Genomic DNA, 14,668 nt, shown 5'->3' with positions numbered 1-14,668 from the left:
ATTCTTTACAATTTATTTAATCTAATCTCATCATTCTTTACCATTTATAGCTTCTAACTTGTTTAGATTTTTTTTTAAATTTATTTAAACTAAAAATAGATTTTGTTTGAAACAATTTTTGTTATAACATTTAATTTTCTTCATTTAATAGAACTAAAATAAGAATATATATATATTTTTTTATTTATTTATATATTTTGGGCGGATAAATTACTAAACACTTGTTTTAGAGAAAGGCACATTCCCAGGCACGTCACGTGTCTGCCCGCACATCACTCCATCATGTTTCAGTAGGCAGCAACCGTCCACAGCAGGTGGACGCCTTTTTCAAACCTCCGCACCACGAACCGGCCAGTCCGGTATCCGGCAATTAGAGACGTGGAAAGATCGTGTACGTCGCTTTCATGGCCACTCAAAAGACGAGCCAATCGACGGTTTCCATTCATCGTCTAGTCGGATTTGTAGCAGGTGACGGCAAGAAAGCTAATAAACACTCAGTAATGACGAAATGGATTGCGTTAACCAGTCAATTCCCACACAAGAAAAAAGAAAAGGTTATGCAAGAGAGAGAGAGAGAGAGAGAGAGAGAGAGAGGGAGAGAGAGGGAGAGAGGGAGAGAGGGTCAGCAAATTTTAGTGTCGGAAAGTGAAAGCTAAGAATGGAACAGAGATGCTTTTGGCTTTATCTCTGAGTAAGTATTTTCTTATTGCTTATTGTTTTGTGTATTAGTTTGATTCCTTTTGAATGGTGGTCGGTTTCGGCTAGGGTTTTTACGTGGTTGAACAAACGAGATTCCATTATCACGCTTGTAAAGTATTGATTCTAGTTCTGTTATATGATGGTTTGACATTATTACTCTGGAATTTTCCGCTTAAAGCAAAGCACAAATTCACACGAACAATCTCTCTCTCTCTCTCTATATATATATATAGATGAATGTGTGACTCTGACGCTATAGACATTCTGTGGGCACACTCACTGTAGCTGGACGGAGTTTGATGTCTCTGAAGTGGTTGAAGGAGTGAGTATTCAGTTGCCGATGTCGGAAATCAGAGGATCGAGCTCATGGAGCGAAGAATTTGCAAGTTTGGTGGAGGATTCCGGGATCCGTTACATGGCGGAGCCGATCGGAATTTCTTCACCTTCGTATGAGAGTACGAGATCGGATTTCCAGGTCGAGTCGCGGAACTATGAATCAGAGGAGTCGGAGAGTTTGAAGGATCAGGTTAAGGGATTTGCGGTCGCATGGGGTGAAATTCTTCTTGAATTAGGGAGAGGGTGTAGGGACATTGTGCAGCAGAATTTGATTACTGAGGATTCATATGTTGCTCAAAAGCTTAGAGGACCTTGCGCGAATGTTATTGCTAGATTGAGTTTTCTTAACGAGTTTTTGCCGGAGGATCGCGACCCCGTTTACGCTTGGCCGGTTATATTTTTTGTTTCCATTCTCGCATTCACAGGTGTGTTCAGATTTTGAACTTCTTTTTTTCCCTTTTTCATTGACGATTTCTGATTCAGAAGATTACAGTACTCTTTCTTTGTAAATTGCTTCAACTAAAACATTTCTCCTTTTGATTATTTTCATACCAAATATTGAGCGGAGATCTTGTAATCTTTCCTCTTGATTTTAATCTTAGTGTTACCGGCAAGTATGTTATGAGTGGTAATCGTGAAACTGTGGTATTTTCTTGATTCGATACAGAGCTCTGATGCAATAATTAACTATTATTTGCAGTAATCTGTGTAAATAGCAGACACGAGAGCTTTAGCCGACCGATTATGAAGGTGCGTGATCATCCTCCTAGTGCTTCTCGCATACTTCTTCCTGATGGCAGGCACTTGGCCTATGATGTTCTTGGCGTTTCAGCTGATAGAGCTAGATTCTTCATAATAGCTCCACATTCTTTTCTTTCATCTCGATTTGCAGGTAAATATTATAATTAGAATATCTTGAGACTCTTGAATTATTTGAAATGCAATTCTTGAATCACAAAAGTTGGACATTCCTAACTCTTGGGAAGATTGTTGTGGAATTAACATTATAGCATCTATTTCTATGGCAGGTATACCGGGAGTGAAATCGTCTTTGCTCGAAGAATTTGGTATTTGCTTGGTCGCGTATGATCTTCCTGGTTTTGGGGAGAGTGATCCTCATCCCAACAGGAACCTGAATTCATCAGCACTAGATATGCTGCACCTAGCTGATGCTGTTAGTATTAATGGAAAATTCTGGGTGCTTGGCTACTCAGAAGGAGCCATGCATGCTTGGGCTGCACTTCGATATATCCCAGACAGAATTGCAGGTGTGTAAGAATGTACGTATAAATTTTAATAGTTTGGAGAGACTGTACTGTGTGATACTATGAATCTTATGATATTTGCAAGCTTAGTATCTTATCTACTGGTGAAAATTAGATATTCAAGAACATATGATTATAGAAGTTACAAAAACGAGTGTCTTTTGCATGCTTTGTTCCCCATAAAGGAATAAGAGCTTTGTTTTTATGGGCCTCTCAAAACAAAGTTGGCAGACAACTCAATATATGAGTAGGTACTTCTCACCTAGTTTCTCAATGTCGTACTCTTTGGGGCCACTATGCTCCTTCAGAGATTTTTGTATCCTTTCGGGTACGGTGCTTTCTATATCACGCAGAACCTAAGACATGGTTGGTTGATTGATAGTATGTTGAAAGAATAAATAGATCTTCCATTTCAGTAGCATAGGAAGTTAGACTTGCTTGTATCCGCTGGTTATTAGAATGAATTGTATTCTGTCATTGATTAAACATAAACTAAATATGCATTTACTTTGGAAGTTTAATGAATATTTTTGAATTTACAGGTGCAGTCATGGTAGCTCCAATGATCAATCCATACGAAAAAAGCATGACTAGGGAAGAGTTGAGAAGAACTTGGGAAAGTTGGGGTCCACGGAAGAGATTTCTATATTTCTTAGCTCGTAGATTTCCTAGATTTCTATCCTACTTCTATCGCCGAAGTTTTTTGTCAGGAAGGCATGAAGAAATTGATAGACAGTTATCCCTATCACTGGGAAAGAAGGTGAGTTAGTGGATTTTTTGGTTCAAATAGCTACGTAACTTACATTCGTGCACCCGATCACATGGTACCTCATACCTGAAGTCATCAATACAAATTCTTTCGCCAAGATTCCTCCTTGCATTTTCTCTCTCCTGTTCTTTGTGTTCATCTTGATCGAGTGTGTGCGATCCTAACACAACTCACAATCTTCACATTTTCAGGACGAAGTTTTGATAGAAGATTCAAAGTTTAGGGAATTTTGGTACAGGAACGTGGAAGAGTCAATCCGCCAGAAAAATGTCAAACCATTTGTAGAAGAAACCATGCTACTTGTGTCAAATTGGGGCTTTAGCTTGGCAGATCTTAGGGTGCAGAGAAAGTGTCAAAGAACAGGCATTCTTCCTTGGCTCAAATCATTGTACAGTCAAGAAGAATGTGAGTTGGCCGGATTTGTTGGTCCGATTCATATATGGCAGGTCAGGCCACTTCTCTTTTCCTCACATGACATCATACAAAATCTTACGCTAACTGCCTAAATTGGACTTATTTGTTCTAATTGCCATGGGAAGATTATGAACGTTTATTTGGAACTCTTATCCTTTTTCTCACGACATCCACTGGCACGCACATCATATATACTAATACACATAGATGCATAGACAACTTGAACATATTTCAATTGGTTTAGACTGATGCCCTCGATGATGATATTAGTAGTTCGATTCCCTCTTGTTGAACTCCCAAATAATAACAATTATAGTAATGTTGATGATCTACATAGATACAGAATTTTTCGACTCTTATGTTGCTAGATGGGCGAAGGGAAGTCTTGTGTCTTGAAACGTACTTTTTATATAGCGTATGGCGATATGATGATATGACAATCAAAGAGACTTCAATAGGAAATTCTCGACTCGATTTTCTAATATAAACTTTGGTCATGTTTGAACAGGGAATAGATGATAAGGTAGTTCCACGATCGATGACTGATTACATAGGCCGCATTTTACCAGCAGCCATATTGCATAAGCTCTCAAATGAAGGACACTTCTCGTATCTCTATTTTTGTGATGAATGTCATCGACAGATATTTTCCACCATTTTTGGACCTCCCAAGGGGCCAGTTGACAGAAGGGAAAAAATGGAAGCTTCTCCTTTAGAAGGAAATACAGGAGGAGACATAGCGAGTACTATAGATCTTACCGTAAAATGATACGTCGTCGTCCCGAAATACAGCAAATAGTAACGCGATGATTTTGCCTTCCAAATGCTGATGATGTAAATGCCATATTGATATCAATATCGATATCATTCTCTTCTTCATTTGTCTTCACTTCTTGGACAAGGGTGTGTAATTTTATCACCGTTGCTTCATTACATTACATTACTCTACTTTTATTATATTTAACAGCAATTCATTAGTTACTTAGCGCTTGAGCCTCTCACCCTTCATAATTGGTTTATTTTGCTAACATTTTTAGCCTACACATATCAACTTTTTGTCTTATTTTTCAATGATAGCTAATTTGTTCTTTAGTGTGAGTTTAATCTTTGATTTAGTTCTTAAATTATTAATAGAATTTAATAAGTTTTTTAATTTTTAATTTTGTATATAATAATTATTTTAACTTTTAAAATGTTTAATATAAATAAAAATTTAAGGTATAAGGATCTAACGTTGAACACAAGAAAACACTCGCACTCTTGATTGAGAACAACGGAGAATAGATTACAAGACACTTTATACATTTTTTAAAATATTTAATTATCTTTATCCTTAAAATACATAAATTATTTTTTAAAAATAAATATACCATAGCTGTTAAGAATATTTATAATTTACTGTATATATTATATTTGATATTTTATTATAAGGCAAATAACCAGTTATTTGCTAATTTACCGTATATATCATATTTGATATTTTATCTTTCCATTTATTACTCTCTGTAATTTATTTGATTATAAATAAAAATAACTTTCTAAAGGTGTCCATTAAACAAACATTTTCAATAGCAAATTACAAATATAAGAAAATAAAAAATAAAGAAGAGAACATACTATTTATATAGGCCACTACTCAAGAAGAAAACGATTGCATTTCCTAAAAAAAATTAAAAAAATAAATAAATAAATAAAAAACCACCAAATTCAAATTTAGACCTTATTAAAGCAATTAACGAACGAATTATTGCTGAACTGTAAGAAAGAAAGGTGCTGATTTCAGTGCTTTCCCGCCATTGACGTACCACTTTTTCTTCGATCAAAATTCATACAATGTTCCCTTTGCTTCTGTTATTCTCTTCATTCAAGCCGTTATATCCACCTTCAGACGGTTGGAATAGCGCCTCGACCCGGCCGGAGATGGCGGATACAAGAGTTGTTTCTTAGCAGATGAACTAAACGACGTTATTTCTCGAGCTCCATTCTTCTCCAACTCAAATGGAGTATGAAGCTTCGATTTGGCTCTTGCCGATTCAGTGAACGTCGTGTAACTCGGAAGATTTTGTGAACTGTTTTGGCTTTCTTCGTCCCATACGGATGATCGAGGTCCTCCATTGTTTGATTTTATACTTGCCAGGCTCTTGCTGTCATCATCTGGAATCGTGCTATTTCTGGCGCCTAATTGCTTTGATTTCATTGCCTGTGCGACTGATCTTCGCGGCGAAGGAGTTGAGAGGGACGGGAAGGTATATCTGTGGCTCTCGGATCGACTTGCTGTTGGCGAATTTGCCTTCGAGGTTGTTGGAAAGAGGGATAGTGAAAGAGATAGGAATAGATGAGAATAGATAGAAGCTGCAGTGCTTTATTAATGTCTACTGACTTGATGCTTAGAGGGTTACACAATTCCCGTATTTATAGCTAATACAGTGGACCAGAAATAGTAAATCATAGAAATCTAGATAAACTCAAATCTAATAACAATCTCCTAAAATCTTGTTAGTTTGAATATTTGAATCATATCTAACTACTCTAAATCATATCTTGATTTTGAATACTTTGAATCATATCTCAACACTCCCCCATGATTCAAAGTTGCAGATGTAAGTACAGAGCTTTTCTTCTGACAAGACCTTCGTAAGTATGTCTGCTTTAACCCGTACATTGTCTGTCTCAGCTTGTATACCTTTGTTTCTTTGTCTTCCTTTATGAATCCCTCTGGCGGTCTTACATAAACCTCTTCTTGTAAATCTCCATAAAACTTTTCGTTTGGTAGGTAAACCATATCCCATGTTTCATCTTTCTTAAAGGACTGCATCTCTACTGTCATGGCTTTCTTCCCGTCTTCAGTTGCTTCTTCATAATTCATAGGGTCTGAAACAGTAAGAGCAAATTGACATGATGCATATATGTCAGCTAAAGATTTATACTTCCTTGGAGGTGTCTCATCTGAAAGTTCTTCAAGAGAGGAATTGCTGTTAAGTGATTCTGAAGATGATGAATTTGACACACTTTGTGTTGCAGTGGATGCACTGGGAGATGCACTGGAGTTGACCCTTGTCTCTTCATTTGGGGAAACTTCAACTGTAATCTTTTGCTGCTCCTGTTCTTTACTCCAATCCCAACTCACGTTTTCATTAAATATTACATCCCTTCTAACTAAAATCTTTTCACTAACGGGGTTGTATAGTTTATATGCCTTTGATTGAGTACAATAGCCAATGAAAATGCATTTTTCAGATTTTTCATCAAGCTTTTGACGAGTTTGAGGATGTTTCAAAGCATAAGCAACACAACCAAAGATTCGTAAATGACTTACAGATGGTTTCCTTCCATGCCATGCTTCATAAGGAGTTCGATTCATAACCGCCTTTGTTGGTGAGATGTTTAATAGATAAACAGATGTTGCTACGGCTTCGGCCCAAAATTGGTTTGGAAGTCTCCTTGCTTGTAACATACTTCTTGCCATCTCCACAATAGTTCGATTTTTTCGTTCAGCGATTCCATTCTGTTCTGGAGTGTAGGGAGCTGTTAATTCCCTTTGGATGCCCTCTTCTTCACAAAAGAGATTGAAATCTTTAGATACGAACTCGCCACCTCTGTCTGTGCGAAGAACTTTAATGTGACAGCCACTTTGGTTCTCTACCATAGCTTTAAAAATCTGGAACTTCTGAAAAGTTTCTGACTTATGTTGTAGGAAGTAAACCCAGCTCATGCGACTATAGTCATCAACGAATAGTAAAAAGTATATACTTCCACCCAAGGACTTCGTTTGCATTGGCCCACATAAATCAGCATGAATTAGTTCTAGATAATGTGAAGCTCTTTTAGCTTTTCCAACAGGAAAGAACTTCCTAGTCTGCTTGCCATAAATGCATCCTTCACATAAATTAGTTGAGTCAATTCTTGGTAATCCGAAAACCATACCTTTATCCCTGAGTATTTTCAGGCCGTTCATATGAAGATGTCCATATCTGAGATGCCATAATGTTGAATCATCTTTCATGCTAGCAGTAAGAGCAAAATCCTCCATGTTAGAAACATCAAGTGGAAACATCTTATTTGAAGTCATGGCAATTTCAACTTTATGGCCTGATTTCTTATCTGTGATGACACATGTGTTATCATCAAATAGAACTGAGTGTCCTCTGGTCATCAATTGTCCAACACTCAATAAATTGTACCCTAAATCAGGTACAAATTGAACATTATCTAATTGTTTTATCTTACCGTGACTGGTTTCGACTTTCACTGTACCTTTTCCTTCAACTTGCATCTCTTTTGTATTTCCAAGTTGCACCTTAATCTTTTGCGTCTCATCAAGCTCTTTGAATAAGGATTTGGTGCCTGTCATATGGTTCGAGCATCCGCTATCAACAAACCATAAGTTACCTTTTTCTGGATTAGTATCCATGCACGCCACAAACAACTTTTCTTCTTCTTCTTCATTCTCTGCTGCAAAATTCATTCGTTGATTTTTATACCAACAATCAGATTTTGTGTGACCATACCTTCTACAATGGTAACATTGTATGACATTCCTTTGTTCATTAAATTGTCTCTGTCCATCACTTCTCCACCTGTTATCACGACCACCATGGAAGTTGCGAAATCCTCCTCTTCCACGACTTCTACCTGCTAAATGAATATTTTCTCTTTCGTTATTGGTTGTCTCCTTCACTTGTAGTGCCTTTTCTTCGTTTCTTTCTGATGCTCTATTGATTCTTGCCTCATGAGCCTGAAGCGAGCCCATCAGTTCATCAACGGAGAGTATGGATAGATCCTTAGCTTCTTCTATGGCGGCCACCACATGGTCAAACTTTGGAGTCAAGCTTCTCAACACCTTTGCAACAATTGTTTCGTTTGAAATTTTCTCTCCATAGGTACGCATCTGACTGACTATTGCCATTGATCTTGACAAAAAATCAGCAATTGATTCGCCATTCGTCATGAGTAGAGTTTCAAAATCACGTCTTAGAGATTGCAATTTCACTGTCATGACCTTTGAGTCTCCTAGAAACTCCTTCTGTAGAATTGACCATGCCTGCTTTGATGTGGTTGCTGCTGCAATTCGTGAAAAAATAGTCTCATGAACTGCTTGCTGAATAATGAATAGAGCCTTGGCATCGTTTTTCTTGGTTTCTCTTAGTCTCTCCTTTTCTTCTATTGTGGGTTCTAATACATCAGCAAACCCGTGCTCCACCAAGTCCCATAGCTCCTGCGATCTGAGCAAGGTCTTCATCTTGATGCTCCACCACTCGTATTTCTCACCATTAAATATTGGTAACAACGGTGCAGAGGAAGAAAAACCAGCTACTGCCATTTTTGTTTTGTGAAAGAAAATAATCACTCGCCCTCGTGTCGAACGAACCTGGCTCTGATACCAAAATTGTTGGAAAGAGGGATAGTGAAAGAGATAGGAATAGATGAGAATAGATAGAAGCTGCAGTGCTTTATTAATGTCTACTGACTTGATGCTTAGAGGGTTACACAATTCCCGTATTTATAGCTAATACAGTGGACCAGAAATAGTAAATCATAGAAATCTAGATAAACTCAAATCTAATAACAATCTCCTAAAATCTTGTTAGTTTGAATATTTGAATCATATCTAACTACTCTAAATCATATCTTGATTTTGAATACTTTGAATCATATCTCAACAGAGGTCAGCTGGAATCCTTCAATTTCTGGAACCGAGTTCTTTTTTATGGTTGATGATTTCAATTTCTTTGGCTCTGCGACTGAACTTTGTCTGGAAGAAGTTGAGAAGGACTGGAAAGTATATCTGCGGCTCTCGGATCGGCTTGCTGTTGACGAATTCGCCTCCGAGCTCAGTTCAAATTGAGCGTTAGCTTCGAGAGAATCATCTGGAACTGAGCTCTTTCGTGTGCTTGATGGCTTCAGTTGCTTCGCCTCTGCAACTGATCTACGTCTGGAATGAATCGTGAGGGGCTGGAAGGTATATCTACGGCTTCCAGATCGGCTTACTGTTGGCGAATTTATCTCCGAGCTCTGTTTGGATTGAGCATCGGCTTTATTAATTTCTCCACAAACATTACCAGAGCTCGGATCCCCCCATTGTTGAGCTGCCATCCATCTCTCCAACCAGCTCCATCCCCAGGTGGGATTGTTCGGATCTGTGAATAGTGGATTTGTTGACCTCGAAGAATTTCTCCAGATTTTCTGTTGAAAGAGTTCAGATGAAACCTTGAAGAATTTCTCCATATTTGAGCTCTGTATGTTTTCTTTTAATGTCTTAATACATAACCATAAATGATAGGAATAATTTTCCTTTAGCTTTTATGTTTAACGTCTATGTTAAAAAGGATTTGAAAGCAAACTATAAGAAAATTGGCAATAAGCAGACTACAAGAAGAACAAAGAACTAATGGAAAGACGACCAAATGATGATAACTTAGACGAGTTGATATTTATTCGTTCGATGTGTTACTATAACTATCACCCCAAAGGGTGCCTTTGGGTTCGTGGTAACAGAAGAGATGCTTAGAGGTACCCTCCAAACTCTTACTCTCGCCCCTTTAAATTGAAAATTTAAGAACTAAAATCTTTGGTTGTTTTTTAGAACCGGCTTTGGAATGAGTGAAGCCTCTCCAGACATTAGTATGGTGGACCATGAGAATAATGTAAGGGGTGAGCCCAGATATCCTGGTTAAAAAAGAAAAAAGAAATCCTTACTACAACTTAGTGCCAAATATTTTAGATCACTTCTCTCTTACTCTTGGTAGATCAAATGCATAATTCTGTTAGATGGCATAGTCAATAAATCACCTGTCGAGAAAAGGCATAAGCCAATGCTCTCTCTCTTCTCATAGCTGCTTCATGCTTGCTTAGTAGTTTAGCCTCAACTTGTTCCTTTGATTGTGTGCTGTCGTTCCACCCTTTCCCAACCTGTTCATGTTTCAATTTTTAAATGACACTTAAAGAATGAAGCTGATTAGGAAAGTAGCTAAAGCATGAGAATTGCTCGTTTTTGGTCATTGATATTTAGGGAAAATGTTGAGAGAGAGTAGACCAAAACCAATCTCACTGCCGGATTATAGAACAAGTAATGCATCTCAAACATAAAATAGTTGAGCAATAGTGGTAAGTGATAATGAAGACCTGAGAATTCTCTTGTTCTTTTGTATGTTTTTGTAGGAGTTGTTTCTGGAGAGCCTGATTTTCCTCCAGCTTCCTCAACCTTCTTGACCGGATCTGGGAATGGACACGGACAAAAACTTGCATACACCGGATGGTGTTCATGGCTTGACGATTCAGAACTGAACTCTCCATCAATAATTTCAATCTCAACAGCCCTCTTAAGGTTCGTATTTCTGATCTTGCCTGAGATAAAAAAAAAAATTAGTTTACTATAACCCACTAATCTCTTGGGTTATGTGGTGATTAATATGATATTGCAAACATGGTCTTAGGTACCAAACTGTTGTACTTTATGCAAATTTCAATTTCTAGCCTACAAATGAGGAGAGTTTTTAAGTATTAGATAAAATATTAAATTTACAAATAACCCATTAACCAAAAATTTTTGGGTTGAGTGGTCATTTAACATAGTATTAGATTCTAGAGGTGCTACTTGTTTGTCAAGATTATCAATTGAAGACTTTAGAAAGAAAGTTGAATTATAAATTTCAACCTTTGAAACGGTTAATTCTGTACAATATCTTTGAATTTTGGGTAATTTGGATAGTTTCAATTGAACTGATGAGCTTAAAGTTATTAGAAAAACTATTTTGAGTGTTTCCATTAACATGATGAAATTGACGTGAGGTAAAAAAAATGGAGACCAGGAAAGGGTATTTGATAAATTAATGAGATAATTGCAAGAATGAGTTCACACCAGATATCCACGAAAAAATGATTGAATCTTGATTGCTGCCGTTTCCTCTCTAGATTTTCTGGTGAATTGAGTCACAGTAGTGATCTGGACAACCTGTGTGCCGGCTCTAGAAGCCATGCCCGTGGAATTCGAAATTGGAACAGAATGAGCTTTGCAGTGGTCTTCATTCTCCTCACAGGTCGATTTTACCTTTTCTTGCTGAGCTATCTGATTTGCAATAGTCAATGTAGGAGTAGAACATACACTGGGGTGTTTTTGTTTTCCAGACAATTTAGTCTTCTGCAAATCGGAAAAATATTAGAGAATTCAAAAGAAGGTGAAATTTCCCATCTAGTCAGTATATAAGCAAAATGTAAAGTTATAAACCTGGTCTTTCTTCCTTTTGGAGCTGGGGCTGAGAGCTTTCTTCAAAGTTTTAAACCAATTTCCTTTCCTTCCCATCCCTCTATGATTGTTCTAACAGTGTTCTTCAGGGAACAATGACAATATGAAGAAGATATTATAAAGAGAAAAAAAAAAAAAACATGTAACTGCAATGACATAGAAGAGATTGAACTTCACTTCCAACACCCTATAAATACTTCATTTCAGTTAAGAAAAGTGTATAAAATCCCATCAAACTAAAGCCAAATAAAGCTTGGTGGGGAAGATGGTTAGATTTCTCTGTTTAATACCCTTATAGCTTTTCGAACATATCCTTAAGATATCAGCAAAGTTACCTTGAAAATATGCAAAGTTATGAAGTTCAACTGGTCAAATCAGAGAGTTTCAGTCAGAATATCACAACACCCAGATGTTATAATCGCAAATTATTCAAGAAAAAATCGGCCCATAGAAAACAAATCTGAAAGAACTTGAAACCACACAAAAAATGGCCTTTTCTTCCTTCCATTTTCATGGGGAACAAACAATAGTATGGTGAAGCTTGTAGGTTAGCCACATTTTTCACTTCCACTTCTTTCTGGCTCTGACTCTTCCCCTCCCTTTTAAAGGAACGTATCAGATTCTGCCAGTAAGAATCAAAGGGTACGGTGTTCGACCTTTGTTAAGATCAGAATGAGATGCTTTCCAGTTTCTTTCTGCTCTTCAAAACCATTGATTTGGATTTTGATTTTGTTTATCTTTAGCTAGTAAATACAGCATAACACTGAGTTTTGTAGATTCTGCCCTGTCTTCTCCCTACATTACAGAATATCATTGAGTGTCTGTTTGAATTATGTCCTGAAGAATTTGCTAAAATGTTAAGCCAAGGCTTGAGTGAACATGACATCACCTTTTAAAACCAAGGGGATACCACCCTTTTACTGATCATTTGGGGTATGGTTGGGTTAATTCACACTCATCATTTGTAATCTACATTTAGCAGAGTTCAAATAATTGTCCAAACTTATCACAGACGGTAGAGAGGAATATAACTAAAAATTAAAGTCTAATAAAACTCTAAATTTTTAATTATTAACAAAAATATCTCTTTTACAACAGGTATGAAAAAAAAAAAAAAAAATAGCGGTTGAGAAAAGATAGGCAAATGTGGATTTTAGAGAGTAATTGAACAAATATTTTTATTTAAAAAAATGGGGAAGAGTGGTTTAATATACCTGACAAGTGTGTTGGACAGAGGAAGTTCGACCCCATCTCTGCGGGTCCCAAAGAATGGAACTATTGAAGGCAAATGTGGAGAGATGAATATGGGTTTACTAAATTTGTAAAATTTAGACTAAATTTACTAAATTTCAATGGAGAGTACAAGTCTTAATAGATTTAAGCAGGTTTGGCTAAGTTTAAATTGACATAATACGCAACTACATGATACATTTTCGTAATTTAAGTATAATTTTGGGAAATTATCTCCCTATAATAATACCGAAGATTATGGAACTACCCACAAGGGCCATATTCAAAAGCACCATGCCCTTCTGTTAGAATCAAAGAGAGCCGAAAATGAACAAAGCTCAGACCTTTAATGGAGTTTCCCTCTTCTGCAGAGTTTTGATTCCTTCACTCTTTGTTCAGCTGATTGCCAGTTCGAAACCGCAAAGATTTAGAAACTTTCCCACCCAAGATACCGTTCTTTCATTTGCTGGGAATTCCCATTTCTTCTTCTTCTACAGGACTTATCCTTCGATAATGGCTTTGTCTCTAAATTCTAATTTATTGGACCTTGTTTTCGCATTCTGATACCGATATCGGCGATGAACTTGTCCATCTGTTCGTTTATGCGTCTTGAAGTCTTTTTCTTTCATCATTCCACTGTGGGATAGAAACTCCAAACGTATCTTCTTCAGGTAGGCTTTTTGGATTCTGAATATTGTTTTCGGTATATTGTGCTTCAAAGAAATTTTGTAATGTATGAATATTTGTGATGGTTCGTACTTTTGTGGATGTTGAATTGTTGTACGCTAGGTGCTCGAAGAATGTCCGCTGAGAGATATTGCTAGTATATTTCGACGTGAACAGTGACTCTGTAAAATAGTTGGGCGTGGAACTGGAGCTGTACGCGTTTGAGGTACAAGGTGTTTTCTAATGTGAAACTAGAATGTAGAAATTTGAATGGAAGTTCTGGTTTCACTTGATAGATTTGAATGTCTGGCCTTGGCACTGTCTCATTTGTTCAATTTCTTGCACCCCATGGTTTCTGGCTGTGTCCTATGCAATCAGACTCCAATTCGTACCAGAGATAACCAAATGCCTTTCGATCCCGACATTGTCGTCTGGAAGACTCTGCTAGCAGCATGTAAAGTCTATGGCAATCTCGAGGTTGGCAAAAGAGCTGCAGAGAAGGTATTGAAAACCGATCCATCCAACTCTGCGGCACTTGTGATGCTTTGTAATATACATGCTTCTTCGGGCCATTGGAACGATCTCGCTCGATTGAGGAGCTCGATGAGACAGATGGATGTCACCAAAGTTCCAGGTCAGAGCTGGATTGAGATTAAGGATAGAGTTCATGTGTTTCTTGCTGAAGATAGCTTGCATCCTGAGAGAGGTAGAATATACACAATGCTAGAGGAGTTGATGTTGCAAATTTTAGATGATAGCTGTGATCCATGGAGTTCCTAATTATTCAAGTCGATTCTTAGATGTACCTTGCATCACATCACACAATTTTTATGTTCACTTGAATAATTATTAAACTTTCAACTTTCTTTTCAGTTAAATTACAAATTACCCCGAGGTTAAGCTTGTTTATAATTATAGTTCATATCATATCACAATACATTTGATGGAATTTCTATAATTTTAAGCAAGATATTGTAGTCACTCTAACCAAGGTGGTATAAGAATTTACGTCCATGGAACTAGCAAAGAAAAATCACATTCAAAATT

At 37.1% G+C, this 14,668-nt stretch overlaps 2 protein-coding genes and 1 long non-coding RNA gene across 12 annotated transcripts; 2 read left to right on the top strand and 1 right to left on the bottom strand.

Moving 5' to 3' along the window:
* The first annotated feature begins 527 nt into the window (after positions 1 to 527).
* Positions 528 to 4,468, top strand: LOC111800631 (uncharacterized). 4 transcript variants are annotated; one of them, XM_023684418.2, is made up of 7 exons: positions 528 to 691; positions 985 to 1,460; positions 1,736 to 1,927; positions 2,064 to 2,303; positions 2,843 to 3,060; positions 3,261 to 3,515; positions 3,992 to 4,468. In XM_023684418.2, exons 2-7 carry the CDS (start codon positions 1,040 to 1,042, stop codon positions 4,250 to 4,252), a joined length of 1,587 nt encoding a protein of 528 aa, XP_023540186.2. In that variant the 5' UTR covers positions 528 to 691; positions 985 to 1,039; the 3' UTR covers positions 4,253 to 4,468. The 4 variants fall into 4 exon arrangements, with proteins under 4 accessions (XP_023540186.2, XP_086982401.1, XP_023540184.2 ...); XM_087126275.1 differs by having other exon boundaries at positions 959 to 1,460; XM_023684416.2 differs by having other exon boundaries at positions 529 to 691; positions 933 to 1,460.
* Positions 4,469 to 5,077: 609 nt separating this feature from the next.
* On the bottom strand, positions 5,078 to 11,848 carry LOC111801103 (protein IQ-DOMAIN 2). The gene is given in 6 exon segments (XM_087126278.1): positions 5,078 to 5,773; positions 9,127 to 9,666; positions 10,273 to 10,392; positions 10,606 to 10,827; positions 11,342 to 11,620; positions 11,708 to 11,848. Coding segments are annotated over 6 exon segments (1,662 nt in total). The 5' UTR covers positions 11,783 to 11,848; the 3' UTR covers positions 5,078 to 5,347.
* On the top strand, positions 5,641 to 14,515 carry LOC111801102 (uncharacterized). Of its 7 annotated transcripts, none has more exons than XR_015422244.1 (7): positions 5,641 to 5,780; positions 9,149 to 9,993; positions 10,067 to 10,127; positions 10,642 to 10,807; positions 11,395 to 13,626; positions 13,745 to 13,847; positions 14,000 to 14,515. It is a non-coding gene; the product is annotated as an uncharacterized LOC111801102 (long non-coding RNA). The 7 variants fall into 7 exon arrangements; XR_015422245.1 differs by having other exon boundaries at positions 13,918 to 14,515; XR_015422241.1 differs by having other exon boundaries at positions 9,149 to 9,719; positions 9,849 to 9,993; positions 11,395 to 14,515.
* The last annotated feature ends 153 nt before the right edge of the window (positions 14,516 to 14,668 follow it).

The sequence above is a fragment of the Cucurbita pepo genome, chromosome 8, assembly GCF_057944985.1.
Source record: "Cucurbita pepo subsp. pepo isolate OVF chromosome 8, ASM5794498v1, whole genome shotgun sequence".
In the NCBI taxonomy this organism is placed as follows: Eukaryota; Viridiplantae; Streptophyta; class Magnoliopsida; order Cucurbitales; family Cucurbitaceae; genus Cucurbita; species Cucurbita pepo.
The sequence above is the reverse complement of the archived record's forward strand: the minus strand, read 5'-3'. Positions and strand labels throughout refer to the sequence as shown.